At 32.3% G+C, this 18124-nt stretch overlaps 3 protein-coding genes across 3 annotated transcripts in view; 2 read left to right on the forward strand and 1 right to left on the reverse strand.

Moving 5' to 3' along the window:
* LOC108688051 (protein SMG8) overlaps window positions 1–3527 on the forward strand; it is a 5240-nt gene extending 1713 nt beyond the window's left edge. The window contains 9 exon segments of the mRNA XM_018194133.1: window positions 213–451; window positions 511–750; window positions 833–1036; window positions 1110–1219; window positions 1284–1442; window positions 1634–1844; window positions 2068–2376; window positions 2482–2661; window positions 3273–3527. Coding sequence (XP_018049622.1) covers window positions 213–451; window positions 511–750; window positions 833–1036; window positions 1110–1219; window positions 1284–1442; window positions 1634–1844; window positions 2068–2376; window positions 2482–2661; window positions 3273–3393 — 1773 coding nt within the window. The 3' untranslated portion in view covers window positions 3394–3527.
* Window positions 3528–3587: 60 nt separating this feature from the next.
* LOC108688050 (protein brambleberry-like) lies at window positions 3588–8044 on the forward strand. The gene is made up of 9 exons (XM_018194132.1): window positions 3588–4233; window positions 4658–5049; window positions 5815–6000; window positions 6088–6310; window positions 6400–6696; window positions 6870–7082; window positions 7206–7439; window positions 7515–7812; window positions 7888–8044. Exons 2-9 carry the CDS (start codon window positions 4678–4680, stop codon window positions 8015–8017), a joined length of 1953 nt encoding a protein of 650 aa, XP_018049621.1. The 5' UTR covers window positions 3588–4233; window positions 4658–4677; the 3' UTR covers window positions 8018–8044.
* Window positions 8045–9304: 1260 nt separating this feature from the next.
* Window positions 9305–12515, reverse strand: LOC108687980. The gene is made up of 5 exons (XM_018194029.1): window positions 12407–12515; window positions 11434–11593; window positions 10017–10128; window positions 9848–9958; window positions 9305–9502 (listed from the first exon to the last, which is right to left on the reverse strand). Exons 1-5 carry the CDS (start codon window positions 12513–12515, stop codon window positions 9341–9343), a joined length of 654 nt encoding a protein of 217 aa, XP_018049518.1. The 3' UTR covers window positions 9305–9340.
* Between the last annotated feature and the right edge of the window lie 5609 nt (window positions 12516–18124).

Below are 18124 nucleotides of genomic sequence, written 5' to 3' on the forward strand. Positions count from 1 at the left end.
GCCCATTTTGAGGTATATATTAGGTGTGAGAAAAAGTTCGTGGCGTTTTTCCCATTAGATGGCGTTAAAAAAACGCCACGATCTTTTTCCCACACCTAATAATTATAAAATAAATAATAAAAGTTAATCTAATGCTATATATATAATATTGAATGTGATATTTATTAAATATTATATTATTAATATTTATTAAATAATAATAATATTAAAACAATGTTTTACAATAAAATAAACAAAAACTGAGTGACATTTTTCAGATACCTACTTTAAACATATTTTGCCAAGTAGCAAACAAAGTTTTCGATTACTTTATTTACGGAACAGATAAAGAACTATTGATGCTTCACAATTTATTAGATACCGATGTGAAATTTAGTAAAAGTCGATGTAGCAAAGTACTTCCGAGAGCTTTACAAGCGTATCAAGAAAATTTACCGCAGCATTATACAAGGTAAAGTTGTTTGAGATGCGATGGCTATATCACGTCCCAAAAACTTTTTTACTTTTTAGAGCGTATCACGAATCGAAGTTAGCACATGCAATGGCAGTCTTTGAAATGCATGCCCGCGGTCCATTGTTCGAAGAATTTAATGAGAAATTACAAGCTGAATGTGACAAGCATTGGCGAGCTGGTCGACAAATGTGTGAAGTATTGTCACTCACCGGTCATCCTTGTACGAATCCTATTCACAGAGGAGGTAGCGAAGGTGCGGGAGGTGGAGAACAAACTGAGCCCAGAGAGGACGACAGGCATGCTTTCTTATAATAAATTATTACATATTCATATGGGCATTATATTCACTATATTAATTATCTTTATTTTCATCTACAGTGAATTACCTGTTAGAGAGCATTGCAGTGGCGTAAGATATGTATGCGCTTGCAATTGCGGTAGGGTCCAAGGCTCGAGAGAAGATCCCTTCAGTCTGAGACAAGCAAATCATGACTATTTTCAAATGTTAGCGAAACAATGTGGTTGCGCACAACTAGAAAGCATACAGTTCCCCGTGTTTCAACCCAGCACACATAACTATAGGTACAGCATTCGTGTTGTAAAAAATTTCTTCCCAGTAATATTGATTTATTTTCTTGTTTTTCTTCATCTATAGAGCAGCGCAGTTATTTTCAGCAACGAAACGTCATGATTCCTTCAGTCGCAATGGATCTTCCACACCACAAGACACGCAAGCTTGTAGTTTAGGAACCGATACTTTGAATGGCAAGTAATAGTCAATAAAAGGAATGTTTTTTTATTGAGTGTATAATATCTAAAAATATTTCAGATGAAAATACAGATTATGGTAGCGGTGGTCAATCATCGGCAACGAGTGATCCAATAGAAGGAGATATTCCGAGATTAAGCAATAAAACAAGTTTGACACCGAGCGACTCGCACAAAGTTGTTATAGAAGTCACTGATAGCGATGCAGAAAATTCTAAAGGTGTTTCATCGCTACAGAAGTATCCCAAGTCGTGACATCATGGCTCTGAAATAATTACTAAAAGTCACTTTTTTAATTAATTATAATTCATTTTAACGTACGATTCATTCTAATATTATTGGGATCTGTCATTCTGCTTAAGATGAATTCAAGTATTTAATTAAAAATTTATACTGATATGCGTTTTATAGACAAATCTTTGGTTAGACAACCATCCACGACAGAATATCTACCTGGAATGTTACACACTGAATCACCGGCCGGCTTACTGCCGCAATTCTCCAATTGGTCTCTGGTATGCCTTGGACCGAGTAGTCTTTACTCTCACAATTTGGGACTGCAGCATCAGATCGGAGTATTCCCTACCTCCGCGTTTTTACTACCATGGGACGTGACTGTTAGGTGAGGAGAAAGTTTTGTCTACATATACCGGTTCTTTATAGAAAAATTTTCTAATGTTCGTTCCTAATAAAATATAGATTAAGTTTAATCTGATTTAACTTACTCTCTCTTCATCTTTTTCTGGTTCTAAAGATCAAAAAAACATGAAAAATAAATCGAACCGATATTAAAATTAATTTATATTGATGGAAACAGAGATAAGAAAAATAAATATCCATTACAGACTGGAGCATCAGAAAGAACGAAATCCACTGTGGCCGCTAGTGGGCGATCACGGAGGTTACTGCCCACGAGGAGGCAAGAATTTCCAGAATATGAACGCCATACGTGGTCGTAAATCGAAAGGAGGCAAAGAATTCGTGGTGAAAATATTTGTCGGGGTGGAATACGAGTGTCCGCGTGGACATCGCTTTATGGCGTCTGCACCCGATAAGGTACTAAAAGCGACTGGAAGTGGCATAGTGAAAGACAGTGGAAACAAGGTGACGTCCAGTACCGCTGATATGCCTCTGTACTTTCCTTGCCCTTGCAGGTTCGTAGAACCCAATCGTATTCGGTTTAATGAAATATGATTCATATATGAACCCATTTAACGCGGAAGTACATATTTCCTTTTCTTTTCATTTTTTTGTTTTAGGCAAACTAAACCCTTAATCGCTCAGCTGATGAGAATTCATGTAGTGACACCTAAAGCGCCAGTGCACGTCACATTGAACCCTCGGGTTCAACCTGGTCCTCCACCTTGCCCGATATTCGTCACTGGATGTGAGGAACCGATCAAGCTTTCCCAGAGTGCATATTGGATCTTGAGATTGCCGTATCCTTTTCGTATACATATTTTAAATGTTGATATAATGCAAGGCTAATGCCTGATTCTATTAATATAGATTAATATACTCTTTTTCTAATTCTTAGAACTAATATTCGTTTTTACAAATGCAGTTTAATTCTTAGTTTAACTTACTTTTTATTTTTTTCTAGTTTTAAACATTAGATAAGGATAAAAAGTAAGTTAAAAAAAATTAACATGTCATAAGTTCATTTCATTGTAGATTAACTTTAATTTTGATTTAATTCACTCTTTATTTTTTCTAATTTTAAAAATTATTATTCTTTCTAATTCTGACTCTTAGAATTAGAAAAAAAATAAACAGTTTTTTAAATTAAATCGAGATTACAGTTAATCTACATTAATGAAAATGAATATAAATCACTTGTTCAACGTTTTCATTATAATAGTATATTGAATAATAATAGTATAATATTTCATTATAATAGTATAATGAAAGTTATATTATAATTATATATTTTACAATTACAATAATAATAATATAATTATATTGTAACATAACAAAATTATATTGTAATATAACAAAAAAAAAACAGTTCTCATCTTTCTTCGAAAATTTTTCTTAAAAAATTCTAAAGCTATGTATATATGGGCGACAAAGGACCATATTTACCACCTAAGGAACCGGTACCTCCAGCTCACGGGCGTTTGTTAGCTGGTATGTACGGCATCAGCGAGGTTGTGCCAGAGAAGAAATGAAAAGGCGGCTGATGCTATAAAATGATGATATAAAATATATCCTCGAAGATATCATCGTATACAATACCATACAAGTGCGTTTCGTGTGTGTTTCGAAATAACTGTGCATTGGAAAATAAAATATTTAGTTTACAGTTTGTGAATTCTCGACTCGACTCCTTGCTAATCCTGATTCAGAACGATCAACGAGCGCGCGCGCGCCATATAATTGGTCGCTTTCAAAAGTTCATAGAACATGGTGGAATTGGACACTTGTTGTCGCGTTCGCGATTGGCCCATTCCGGCGTTCCTCATCTCAAAAGTGCAGAATGCAACGATGATTTTCAACGTTTTCATCATAAATTTTCCGAAGATCCCTTCGATCTCCTTTCGCGATAGAATCGAATAGAACGCAAAAAACGGATAGAACGCAGAAACGGATAAAACGCAAATCTCGCAGTGGTTGTACGATGAGAAATCAGAATGAGAAAAGTAAAAACGATATGACGGACACAACCGCGCAGATGACTCCGTCCTTGATCGCCATTTGCGCATTTTGAACGGCGCAACCGTTGGAGCACACGGACGAAACACATAAAAAGTACTTGTCATCGCGTTTGAATTTGCGAAACGGATAAACACCCCATCACTCGCTTATCCCGAGAGATCCTGTCGCAATTTTTCTTACGTTGACGCGTTGTCAGTGAAACTACACGACGCGGACAACAGTTCGTCCGGAGCGGACGACTGTCTATTTTTAGTGGTGCAGTTTTGTAACATCAGTCTTCAACAGAAACAGATGATCGTGCATTATTTATCTTAATTATTGTCAAGGCTCATCGATAGTTTTAGAACTTTTAGGTAATTATGTATTTCAGTATTGATTTTTGTATACTCTTAATACACATGATGGATTATTCATTAATTTTCATTATTTTAACAAATATACAAGAGTTATTAAGTGATTTTTACATATATTTTAATATTTTTAGAAAATTTTTATATATGAGATTGTGTATTTAAAAAATGGTATATAAATATTCTAATTACTTGTGCTTCTAATTTTTCGAAAAAAAAAATGTACAGGATACAAATCACCCAATCGTGTATATTAAGGGTTAAATAAAACTTCAGACTCCAAAATTTAATGTCAATACTGAAAATTATAGTGATTTTAATATGAATTAGATTTTTAGCATTGATAAATTTTGGAACAGTTTAAGTTATTCTTGACTACTCTCTTATTTCAGATCAATCAATTAGTTGTTCTTGGTTCTTATTTCAGATCAATAAGTCAGATACAAAATGGAGTGTAGACTTCTTTTGATAATATTTATCTTGTCATTTAATTGTAAAATTGGTAGCACATCTATGCTGGACTGGCTATGGAGCAAAAAAACAGATGATTCGAATGTCCTTGTCGCTGATGGTGTGCCTCTGATCTCGATTCCTTATGAGTCAATGACAGAGGATGAGAAATTTCTTCAAGAGGCTTCCAAGTTCACGGATATTCAAGTGTCTTCCCCATTGGAGACTTGTCAGCACAAGGTTATTATGAAGATTAAAACCTCATGCTCCGACATGACAGAGGAAGAGCTAGCAAAATTGGGTGTCAATCTCCTTAACTGCCAATCAGCAGTTGAAGGCAGGAAAATGTTTCCCTGCACTGAAGAAATGGTACGTACTTCATAAAACGCAGCGTCTTTGCAAAAAAAAAATCTTTCTAGATAGCATACAGATATTATTGTCGATTTTGACGTCAATGTCATGAAAATATCAAATGTTACGATAAATAATGTTTATATTATGTCTGAGTTTCGTTATTTTCATTACGATTTGTCGATTATCGAGTCGATATCTTCTATATTCTATTGTTTCATAAAATTTATACAAGAATAATTGAATTATATATACAATAGAGAGAATATTTTATTATATTTATTATATTTCTGTGGCTTTTAATGTTTAATATTCTTCTATGTTTAATATTCTTCTATTCTTGTATGTTTAAAAGTTTATTTATTAAAATTTATCGATTTATTATTTTTGTTAATGACAAGAGTATTGACTTACATTGTTAGTACGAGAATAAGATATGCTGAATGTCAGAACCCTTCACAGTTTAAGGGGGTAAATTCCATGCCTGTTCAAACCTGCACTTCCCCCTCCCTTTACTTTAGTGGACCTCCCCAAAGTTTATGGTTTCAGTAGTGTCTAGTGCCACATATGTTGTACCAATGTTCGATTCATGCAAATTTTAATACTGCAATAAGCTTGATTTTAATTTAAAAAAATTAGAAACATAAATAATAAATAACGAATAGTGCCAAAAAGAGTGTGCATGTCTTAAAAATATGTGCATGTGACAGAATATTGTGTAACTTTGTTGTATAAGTCAGTGTAAGTACAAAGCATGATTTTTGTTTTTTTTTTTTTTTTTAGTCTCTTAAACAATGTACAACTGATATGGATGCTGATATGTGGAATGCGTATCATTTAATAAGTAACAGAGCGAGAGCAATTTGTTATACAGCTCGAAATACACAATTTCGTGCTCTTACAGAGTTGACTGTCAACAAGCTGATGCAGTCTGCGCATTCTCAAATCAAGGCATTGAATTCCTTGAAGGTAATTACATTTCTTCCTTATATGTTTCTTCAATATATTTCTTGATTCATTCTTTAACTGAGGCATTATACTAATTGTTTTAAATAGCACGGTCAAGATCGTCTGGAAGAACAAACAACGGAAGCTCTATTATCGTTAACTGAAAAAAACAAGCTACTTTTGTCACAACAAGAAAACTTGAAGGATGCTCAGGCAACAGCTCACAATCTTGTAACAACAAATCTAAGAGAGTTGTATAATGAAAAAGCGTTAATACGATCTGGCCACGCTCAGCTTGCTGCCATGACGGAAGAAATAAAAAACAAATTAGGTTAGTAAATCAAACTTTTTATACATAGTTTTACTATTATAAAAATTCTCTTTCGTAGAAATTCTGAATATATTTAATATGTTCTTCAGAAAAGGCACATAAAGATTTCGAGCAACAGACTATTGAACGTGGAGAAAATCATAAGGAGGTATTGCAGGATTTATTTACCATACAAGAACAAGCGCAAATGATCTGGGAGAAAATCGAACAAAGCACAAATCATTTGTTACAACAACATGAGGAAACTATCCACCAATACGAGCAAACGATGCAGATGCTCACGCAAATTAACGATACCATCCAGTACATTTGGAATCTCACTAATACAATGCGCTTGGAAGTAGACCAAAAATTGGGATGGATTACTGATTACATCGGCGATACTGGTATAAGATATATTTGTTTTATAAGAAAGCGATCTAATTCAACAATTGTGTAAAAAGAATTTTGTTAAATTAATTATGTTATGATCATTAGGTTAAAAACTTTTGTTTGAAAAAAAATATTAGGTTAACTGGAATATGTTAATAATGCAATATATTTATTTCTGTATTTTTAGGTGAACAAATGCAAAGAGCATATCGCATATTTTTACACGTTATATATTTATTAGTGGCGATGATAATCGCCGCATTTTTACAAGCTCCTTTTTTAACCAGAGCTACTATCATGGGCATTATACCAGCGAATCTTGTAACTTACTTGAAACAGGGCATGGAAGCTTGTTTAGATTTTACATCTATAACGGTCTTAATATTCTTGATTACTGGAAGTGAGTATATTAAAACGTGTGATAAAATGTTTCTAAAATAAATATAGAAAACAAGAAAGTAATTGTGTAATACGAATACTTGGTATATTACATTGACGTTTGATGTTTATTTCTTTAACACAGTGCATTTTTTAATGCTGGGAATACAACGTATAATCGGACCAAACATCCCAGAAGCGAAGACGGAGTTGATTAAGCTGATTCATCAACAAAAAGGCTATGCGAATGGAATTGGACATGACAACACATCTTCGTCGAATTCTAATTCCGTACCAAAAATGCAGTTACACACAAGATTAATGAGTAAAGTGCGAAAACTGTACAATTTCAGTGTTTCGCAAATAAATAATTTCAGAGGTATTTCTTCTATTTAAGACTGAAATTAAGCGAGAGAAATGGTTTGATTATTACAATATCCGATAATTTTTTCAGGGAAATTTAATGCCTTGTTAGAGGCAGTCGCTTCATGGGGTGGACGCAATTTAAATGCGCATGAGGAGCTCTCTTGTTCATATCAACCATCCAGGAAGAAACGTGAGGACATTATTCACTTACAGTCTGCACTAACAAAAGGACTGATAGAATGTGATTCTTCTATCGACAGTGTAACGTCATGGCAGTATCAAGATAATTATTTCACAGATCATAACGATTATAACACAAATGATTTTAATGATACAGGAAAGTTTGAGCATTTTCGGTATAACATGGATTTGCCGCGAACTAGAAGGTAAATAAATAATTGTCGTCAGAAAAATTATTTTAAAAAAGAGGAAATCATAAAATAGCTAAAGAATGTTTTCAGTAATACTCCGATGCTGAAAATACCTTGTATGGGAATAACGAGAAATGGCAGGAGATGTCGAGCGTTTGTTTCACCCGGACATAACTACTGTTACCACCACTCCGGTACATCGAGTGAGCATCTGGATTAATCAAAAAAAGATTAATAATTGCTAAAAATTGGGGTTGAATATTTATTTATTATAATGTAAAATATTAGTACGATAATTAGTACGATTTTATAATAAGAAAGTAATCCGAGAAAAAAAGTTCGTGAGAAAAATAATTATTTTGGAAAGCATAAATAATTAAATATGATTATAAATAATTTGTGTACATTTTGCGATTTTGTAAATAACGTTTTTTTGATGATAATAATGATCTTAAGATCACTTTAAATTTGATAATATTTTCAATATATATATATATATTTTAGTGTTTTAGTTAGATAGGCGTTTTAATTAAATTAATTTATATGACTTGTATTATTTGATCGTTGGGATTCAAGTATATTTCTATGAGATGCATCTTGCACAGAACTGTGCTATTAAAAAATCATAAATTATTTTCAATAGCATAGTTTAAATAGTTATGAATTTTAAGAACAAATTCTAAATAACTCTGACCATTCAAGCCTGAAAATAAATAAAATCAAACAGTTTAAATTGTTCAATTTGATTTTACAGAAATGTAAAATAAAATAAACGTTTCCTCTTTATGAATGTTATTTTCACTTCAATTTTTCTCCGTGTTCGAATTATTTCAACAATTGAAGCTTTAATTATTTATATAATTAGATCTCAATTTATTTAAAATCTTTTGTTTGATCAGTTAATAGAAATATATGTTCTTCTCAATGATAAATGTACAATACATATTTAAAGAAGATACATAATCTCTTATTTTTTCCATAATAACGGATAATAATTAATTCTGTGTTTAATGTAAGATATTTAATATTTATAGCAAGATATATAATCTACTGTTTTATAAGAAAGGATATATCGAAGTATAAACTTATGATATAAATATCTTGTAACACTTATATATGAAACTCTGTAAATTAATATAAATATAAATTTTTACTATAAACATTAAAAAGCTTATGGTTTTTCAAACTTATTCCGGCTCTCGTTGAAATGTTATCAAAATATATATAAATTTTGAAGAATTAATATAATCTAAACATAATGCATATATAGTTTCATATACGTATATATATTATATTTATATTAAGTTTATTTTTTAAATATTTTCAATTTCTATGTAATTAACGGTTATTTTTCAATTTATATATCAATTTTATATATATTTGAATATATATAATTATACAATATATAAGTATTTTATATATAATATAAAAACTTTATATATGTATAATATAGCAATATATATAATTCATATATATAAATTTTGAAATAAATTTACACATGTAAGTTTTGAAAAATCACAAGTAACCGGTGTGTCTTGTTTCATCAACAGACTGCCATATTGAATTGCGTGCATGTAGCATCATTGGTCAGCTCCTGAAATTTCGCGTGTCTGTCGAGACCAGCTCCCACAACCAAGTTGTGTAGATTGCAATAATTTTCCCCGTAATCGAATATTGTGAACCAATTGCTTGAAACAGATTCAGCCTACATATAAATGATATTTTCGTTAGTCTAACATTCGGCAATTTAAACTTTAAGATTTTACATATAATTATCAAAGAAAAATATTTAATATATTCTTTAATATCAAATTTATCAAAGAATGCGTCATTACTCAGCGAGAAATGACTGTCAATTAGACAACATCGAATTAACATTTAATCAACATTGAAATTATCGTATCGATGTTGATTCGATGAATCATTTCTCGTTGGGTAAACATTAATGTGAAATTAATGAGATATCTCATGTTATTTTCAATGCATATTATAATATCATTCGTATTTTCATTATCGTATATATAATAATTATGTTCAATTAAAAGTTTACCTTAGCGAAACATGTATTGTTTATCTCTTCGAAGATGATCTCGATCCTCTCGAATGACTTTGATGTCTTGTGCGTTGCTCTAATTATGTTACTCTCCACAGGTAGCTTGAGCTGTCGCGAGATAAAAGTTAAAGTTAATTTACATTTAAAAATCAGATATTACTCTTACCGTATACTGACAAGTGCCGTCACGCTGTCGACAAGTGTTCCAAGAAGACCAATTCGTTATCTGGCGTCGGAACTTTTGCATCACATGCGCGCACGGATCGTCAAAAAACTTCCTAGAGTAATTATCTTTAAAAAGTATTTAAATAACTCAGTTGGATAAAATATTTTCGTAGGAAATCGTATCATCTTTGTATACTTTTACACACTTAAATTTCTAATGTGTTTTAGAATGTTATAAACTGTGATTTATTTCTGTTCTTCTTTTCAAACGCACCCATCTTTCTTTGGTTAGAGATACTGTATTTTTTTTTATATAAGAAGTATACCGATTCTAAAGTTTTTGTATTACCTATTTGATGTTAATTTTAAAAGATACTCGAAGCAACCGAAAGTAATAAAATAGCGAGCTACCCCGATACGATGCCGTCCGTTCTCGTGAAGTTGGAAAAGCGCGGATCGTTTATTTTTCGGGCGGTGTCGTCCCGGCCAAAGCAAAATATACGAGCCCCATGTCGCGCCGGCGATATTGAGTTTCCCTGTGTATATAACGCTCACGGGAGCGGCGTGGACGTTGCTTCAAAAGAAACTTTTCGAAAGCTCTAGTCCTCATAAAAATGACGCGACGATCATTCGCATTAGCTATTGCCGTAGGATGAAAGGGATCCGATCTCTCGGCGCTCAGAGAAAAAAGAAAACGATAACGGCAGCTGTGACAGAATGTAAATTTCAAAAAGCTCTTGAACCTGTTCATAAAAATATTTTGCTCGTTATTTTGTTGTGACGAGTGTTTGATAATCGATGAATAGCTTTTAGCGAATGGCGTGTCACTTATTTGCGAAGAAACGATGAAATTTGGCTATATGCGATTTCTTACAATTTCGGAATCTTAGTTTTTTTGAAAATCGTGACAATAAATACCAACTCCAGTAAATACCAACTGAACATAACATCAATATTAGAATTTCACATTCAACATTATAAATGTAATATAATACATATTACATGTAACAGTTAAATGTTGAATGTGAAGTTATAACATTAGTGTTTATCGAAAACTCTGCCCTGGTAGTCAAAGTTCCATAAACTTATTTGAATTTAAAAAGAATGTATAACAAGTGTTGTTATTTAATCAAAATACAGGACTTGGAAAGTTAGTTTACAAGTTACTTATAAGTACCTTTTATTATTAGAAATTGAATACAAGTTCGAGTATTTTATTTTTGGTATTTATATTATTTGCTCAATTTTGTATTACTTTTTGTATTGAAATTCTATAACAAACACATATAAGGTAATGTAAAAAGTAATTTATGAAGTGACTTCTTCAACTTTATCAAAGTATTATCCGTTTTTCTACAGCACAATTCTCACAAATCGTTCGTATCTTAACTTTTGATGTATACATAGAGCGTAATTACCATTTAACAATACATGAAGCATGCAGAGGATATGGGAATAACATTCCACTGGTCACAATACACAACAAGATCATCAGCATCCCAATAAGACTGTAAATGCAGTATTTGCATCTTCCCTTGGAAGATGCAATTGTTAAAATTACCGAAGGCTTGTCGTCCACTGTGCAAAACAATGAACAAGTAATTCATCAAATATATATTTAAAAAGATCAAAAGATTATCTTATGTGCATATAATGGTCTAGTTTACATAATGCACTTGATATGTGTATTAATTAATAACTTTATATTAAATTATTTTAATTTCAGTAATGTATTCAAAGAATAATATATTAAATTGATACAATATGCATCAAAATGATTAATTAAATATACATATTGTGTATATATTTTCACATATCGCTGAAATTAAGATAATTTAATAGAAAATTATTAATACTCATATCAAGTGCACGATGTAAACTAGACTAATAGAATAATAAATGAAAAAAATCTCCAAGAAGAATATCGAAGAATATTATTTTTATCAGAGCGAGTCAATGCTCTGAAAAATTATGGAGAAAACTTAGAGAATAAAAGAAATTAGAATTGTTACTTTTGACAACATTTAATTCTTCGAAGTTAACTATAAACTTTTAAAATTTAAAGTAACTCCGAAGCTTCAAAATGTAACTCTGAAATTCAAAAAGCCTTGAAATATCTTACACTTCGAAGATTCGAAGTTAAGTTCGAAAATTCAAAATTCTTTCGAATCTTTGTAGTTATAAAAAATAACAGCTCTAATTAACTGAGACAAAACCTATAAAACAACTAGGAGATTAGAAAAAAATACAATGCTGATCTTTTACTTAAAAACTGGATTTTGCATGAAATTTAAAATATCTCGCTAAAAAATATCGATTGGAGATTCGACATATAAATGGATGGTGTAATATAATTGAAGGATTTCAAAGCGAAGAAAAGAAGAAACTAACCGTTTTGTCCCGACGTTACACGATCGTCCTGTGCTTTTGCCGATTCTCTAGGGTGGCGAAAATAATACGGCGACGAGCCAATCGTCACGTTATCTCCGTGCGCCGACATCGTTCCCGTCCTCTTGAGGCTCTTCGACGACCGGACCATATTACACATCGATCATCTTTCATGAGCGGAACGAAAAAGAGAGAAAAAAAGAAACGCACGTCCTTCTCCGAAATCTGTCTCTATGCTGAAGGCAAACGACTGTCGTCCTATAGGCCGTGTATTTATTACATTGCACGATTGTTTTCACAGAAAACCCAAATCAGTCCTCTTGCACCACTCGATTCTGTCCACTAAAGTCTGGGAAAAAGACAGCCGAAAAATTAAAACAATAAAATAAATAAAATAAAATAAACTTAGAAAGAGATCTAAAAACTAAATAGAGAAGAACTCTTTTGCGAAATGCTGCGGAATTATCAATGACACATACGGCAGCTTCCCACGAGCATAGATCGGCAGATCTTTTTTTTCTTATAAACTTTTTTTACAATACCTCGATGACGCGCGATGGACCTCCCTAATGAATACTATCCATTAAAACATGTCCCCATAAATGTATTCAGCTCAGTTACTACGCCTTTTTTCCGCGCTTTTTTCTGCGTTCTCGATTAATTAATTTCTTCCTCTTCACATTCTCTTGTTACAAATTATTATACATCAATTCTTTAACTATGTATGAAGATAATTTATATATTAATTATGTTAATATATTCTCAAGTATTATTAATATTCTAATTAAAAAAGAGAATTCCTATATTCAGTCAAAGCGGATCTTAGTGCTTAAATATTTCTATTGATTTATATATACATTTGATTTTGCAAATTGCGTCTCGAAATCTTTTTTAATCTTGAAACACAATTGTGAGTTTGCTGAAGGCAAACGACTGTCCTATAAGCCGTGTATTTATTACATTGCACCATTGTTTTCACAGAGAACCCAAATCAGTCCTCTTGCACCACTCGATTCTGTCCACTAAAATCTGGGAAAAAGACAGCCGAAAAATTAAAACAATAAAATAAATAAAATAAAATAAACTTAGAAAGAGATCTAAAATAAATAAAATAAAATAAACTTAGAAAGAGATCTAAAAACTAAATAGAGAAGAACTCTTTTGCGAAATGCTGAATTATCAATGACACATACGGCGGCTTCCTAGAATCAGAGTAGTAAAATTATTTATTAAATTGACAAACAATTTAATCATTTTTAATGCAAATAAATATCTTTATAAGAATACTAATAATTAAATGTTAATAAGAATCTTACACATCTGCAAATAATTAATATTCTCAGATTAAGAAGAATATTTAAATTAAAAATTTTTTTTTTTAATTAAAATTTTTAATTTCCTAGATAATTATCGGTTTGATTTGACTATTTTTGCAAGACATTGATACAAATTTTTTTTACCGAGAATTGTATCAGAGTCGACGTTGATTAGTTTAAACTGTTTAAAATGTCGCCGGTTGTGTCTCGCACGGTATACCGGTAGGGAAAACATCACAGTTGTATACGAGATGAGAGAAGACAAGTCGACTTGACAGCTGGCGGTGACGAGAGATCCGGTTCACACGACGTTTCAAATTTCCCTCTCTCTTCTTGTCTTTGCGAGAAGTTTCAGAAGTTTCGCGAAGAAAGGCGTAGTCTTCTTATCGTTTTATTTTTCTCGCGCTTTTGTTTATCCGTTACACAAATACAGAAGACTCTGAAACGCAACTTTTTTTCCTCCGCATCCTTCTATGTATCACGACAGACACTCATACACTTCTGTAATTGTGGCATTCACAGATGTGAATCAGTATTGCTAGTTTAGTGTAGAAATAACAGAGCTAGTAAACAGAGACTCTGTGTCCATTCATTCCTCTTCTTTGATGACCCACATTCGTAGAAATTACATATCCTCTTTTGCATTCTTCTTCTTTTTTCTTGTCGCGATCAGCCTTGCCATTAATTGCCTTTGTCACATTTGTCATTAAACATGTAAAATTATTTAAAATTTCAAGAATTTCATTTCAGATTTCAGATCGAGAAAATTAAGATTCTCAAAAATGGATGAATTAGCAAGCAAGTTGCACTGTCTAAAATTCCAAAAATTTTTTAAGAATTCCAAAAATCGCGATTCCAAAAATTTGGTATTTTGAACCGCAAAAATTTAAATTTTTGAAGATCAATAAAGTGTTGTGAAATATAATTGGAAACAATATAAAGTAGTATACAAAAATTCCAAGTATTTTAATTTATTATTTCTTTATCAAACAAAAGATTATTTTCTTCCTTTTATTTATGTTGTAAGCAGAAATATTATAATAATATATTAAAATATCATATGATAGATTATTACTTACATTACAAATTATAAAAATTTTTGCGTAAATCAAATTTTTTTCTTCATTTTCTTGCACAACTTTAGCGATAGATTCCTATTTTGCTTCTTGCTAGCTCTTTTTTCTCACGCGAACCAATCGGCGCGCAAGTCAAGGAGGAAATAAACGATACGACGGTGACGACGGGCATCCCGACGCTTTGCGTCGACGTTAGATTCCATTTACCCTTCCGCTCGCGGCGTCGCGTCGTGATGCTCCTTTTCGCGGCACGTCCGTCGCTCTCGTCTACGTGCAACTTGACAGCCATAAAGACGGGCCGCTTCACCGACATCTGGCTTGACGCGTGCACTTTGTAGTCTCCTACCTATGCGTAAAAGGAGTCTCACGTCATCAGCCTTTGCCGGCGCACGGGGATTGACAGGGCGAATCGTTGACATCCTTCTAGGAGCCCCCGCGAAAACTATACTATGTTCCAAAAGGTTATGCTCTAGCTTTTGCCCTCGACCCTGAATTCAAACTCTGCATTGAAGGAATAGTTTTGCTAAAATATCTAAAAATTTAGTTAAATACAGATCCAAAAATAAATTTTGACTGTTAAAATAATTATGACACTCAAAGTGATTGCTAGAATGTTAAAATTTTTTGTAGTATTGCTCATCATGTTTTCTACATAATATTTTGACGATCCAGCAAAATTATTTTTAGATCTGTCTCTACCTAAATTTTTAACAAAATAATTCTTTCATCATATATAAGAATTTCTGAAACGTACATAAAAAAAGATAGGTCATTCCGTAAAGATTGTGTCCACAAAAAATCAAGCTAATTTATTTTGTCTAATGTCTTTATTTTTAATCTTTTTGTTAAAAATTAATCAATTATAATATCTATACAATTTAATTGATTTAAAAAATTTAATTTTAATTAAAAAAATAATAAGAAAATAAAGGAAAACTCAAAATATTTTATAAATGAATCTCTGATTTCAAAAATCAATATAATTGTAGAAAAATAAGTTTTTATATCGATATCATCCAATTCGCCTATTTTTTATAGAATTTTGAAGACTGGATGGCCATCTTTGAGGGTCCGTGAGAGCGGTTCTTTTGAAGTTTTCGATAAAATGGAATCAGATGCGTAGCGGAAGAAAGAAACGAAAGAAGGGATTCCTGCACACGGGACTCTCCCTAGAAATTTATAATTCGAACCGCCTGTCGGCAGCTAATTTCCTGTTTGGAGAGGCGTGTCTACGGCCATAATACTTTCTTGCGGTTAACCTGGAAGGTTGAGGATCTCCGATGATTCGGTCGAGGAAAACGAAGAAGGCGTAAGAGAAAAAAGCAAAAAAAGAAAGGGATAGAAAAGGAAAGCTGCATGGACTCGAGAGCTTTCTCTCCCTTCTCTTCGCACTTTTTTCGGAAATGGTGGTCGAAGCACTTCATCGGTCATAAAGCAGCTGCAAGCTACTTTAAGCTGTACGAAGAAATGATAATGAAATGACGAACGCCGCAGCCGTTAAGAAGAGCGGCACTTGGCGGTCCCTTTATTTCGAAGTGCGTCTACATATTCCATCCTTTCTCTTCCCTATGCAATGATTAATGCATCGGCAATTTTAATTAACTAAATACTTTAAGCACGATAATTAAGCGTATCTTAATCAGCTATCACAATGCATAATTTTTCATCTTTTTACTGTGTTTTAAAATTCTTGCAGAAATTTGATACTAACCAATAAAAGACAGTAATTATATATTTTAAGTTTTAAGAGCACAGCTGTTGTTCAGTACTTTTTAGTATTGAATAGGTAATTAATTACTGTCTTTTGGTAATAAAATTGAGTAGTTAAATAATTGATCAGTATTAGATTTTTGTAAGGAAAGTTCTGCCAAAAATATAAAAGTGACTGAAAATCATTTTATTTTGACGTCATAAAATGCTAATTTTTTGTTATAAAATATCGAAAATTCGACATAAATTGCATAGAAGGATTAAAATGACTTAAATTAGAAGAAAAGTATAAATAAACATTTCAATGATATAATTTTGATATAGACAGTTTAATTAAGTTGTGATCTTTCATTAAGAAATATGATACTCGCTGTTGATTGCACAGATTTAATAGAATCAAATATTCAATTATACCAATCGCAATACATGAACATACAATGCAAAAATAAACATTCTCCACGTGGAGAATGTCTCTCTCTCTCTCTCTCTCTCTCTCTCTCTCTCTCTCTCTCTCTCTCTCTTTTCATTAACACATACTTTATCGGCAACGCTTAATGAATCGGGCGTTCATATATCAGCTCGCACGGTGTTTTTTCAAGAGGCTCGATTTATCTGCGTCGAAGTGCTACAGAAATGAGGAGGGCAAGAAAGAAAGAGACAAAATCGTTCCATGAGGGAACCATTTTCGGTGTCCATATAAGAAGGTGTCATCCACGAAATTAGATGGCTCCCTTAAGCCTTTCGGCGGACCAATCACAAGTCAACACTGGCAATAATCCTTTTTTTCTGTTGATATATGTTTTTCCTCTCTCTCGAAAAATGAGGGGTGACTTTTTTTTCTGTACTTAAAATCTGCAACGAAAGTCTTTTAACGATCTTATGGCGGTCCCTTTTCTTGCGTTCTGATATAGAGCTCATCCCTTATAAAAGTGAGATCCTTATGTTCTTTACCCCTGTTCTTCCTTGTCTCTCTTTGACGGAAACGATGGATATACGCAGTCGTATGGGGACGGCGCTTCGCTTGTCCAAACGAGCTGAGGAACCGCCGCCGTCGTCGTCATCGTTGCAGTACCGTACTTCCGGTAGAAGGCTGAGGCATACAATTTTTCAGAATATTCCAACGTGTCGTAAATCATCCGTCGTAAATTGTCCTGTACGAAGGGGACGAAGACTGATTTATCCCCCGGTTACGCGAAACGTAACTCAATCTAATCGCGCGTTTTCCGAACTCGAGGATATTTAGTTTTATTAATTTTTTTAGGCGTCTCTAGATATTAAATGTATTAAGAATAATTTTTTTACACATTACATATATAATTGTTTTTATATTTTTCTAAAAATTTTCTAAAAATAATTTAATGAAGAATCGACATTCTTTGACGCTTCTCAAATATTCCTCAAATTTAACTCTGCAATCTGAGTCTTTTTTAGTACAAACGAAAGTTCATTCTTTTTCTCTGAGATAAAGAGATAACAGAGATATTGAAAAGTATCCTTGAATTTTGCAACTTTTTTTTGAAAATTTAGAATAGTAAAAAATTTGAGAGAAAAATTATTCCAGACGGAAAATTAAACGATAAAGTATCAGATGTATATATAAATTTACTTATATATAAATT

Source organism: Atta colombica, unplaced genomic scaffold (genome assembly GCF_001594045.1).
Source record: "Atta colombica isolate Treedump-2 unplaced genomic scaffold, Acol1.0 scaffold224, whole genome shotgun sequence".
NCBI lineage: Eukaryota > Metazoa > Arthropoda > Insecta > Hymenoptera > Formicidae > Atta > Atta colombica.

Coding starts and splice junctions, on each gene's coding strand:
- LOC108688050 (XM_018194132.1), top strand. CDS start 4,678: ATGGAGTGTAGACTTCTTTTGATAATATTTATCTTGTCATTTAATTGT. Junction 7,440..7,514: donor GCAAATAAATAATTTCAGAG/GTATTTCTTCTA, acceptor TAATTTTTTCAG/GGAAATTTAATGCCTTGTTA. Junction 7,813..7,887: donor GATTTGCCGCGAACTAGAAG/GTAAATAAATAA, acceptor GAATGTTTTCAG/TAATACTCCGATGCTGAAAA.
- LOC108687980 (XM_018194029.1), bottom strand. CDS start 12,515: ATGTCGGCGCACGGAGATAACGTGACGATTGGCTCGTCGCCGTATTAT. Junction 10,129..11,433: donor GCTTCATGTATTGTTAAATG/GTAATTACGCTC, acceptor TAATTACTCTAG/GAAGTTTTTTGACGATCCGT. Junction 9,959..10,016: donor ACGGCACTTGTCAGTATACG/GTAAGAGTAATA, acceptor ATCTCGCGACAG/CTCAAGCTACCTGTGGAGAG.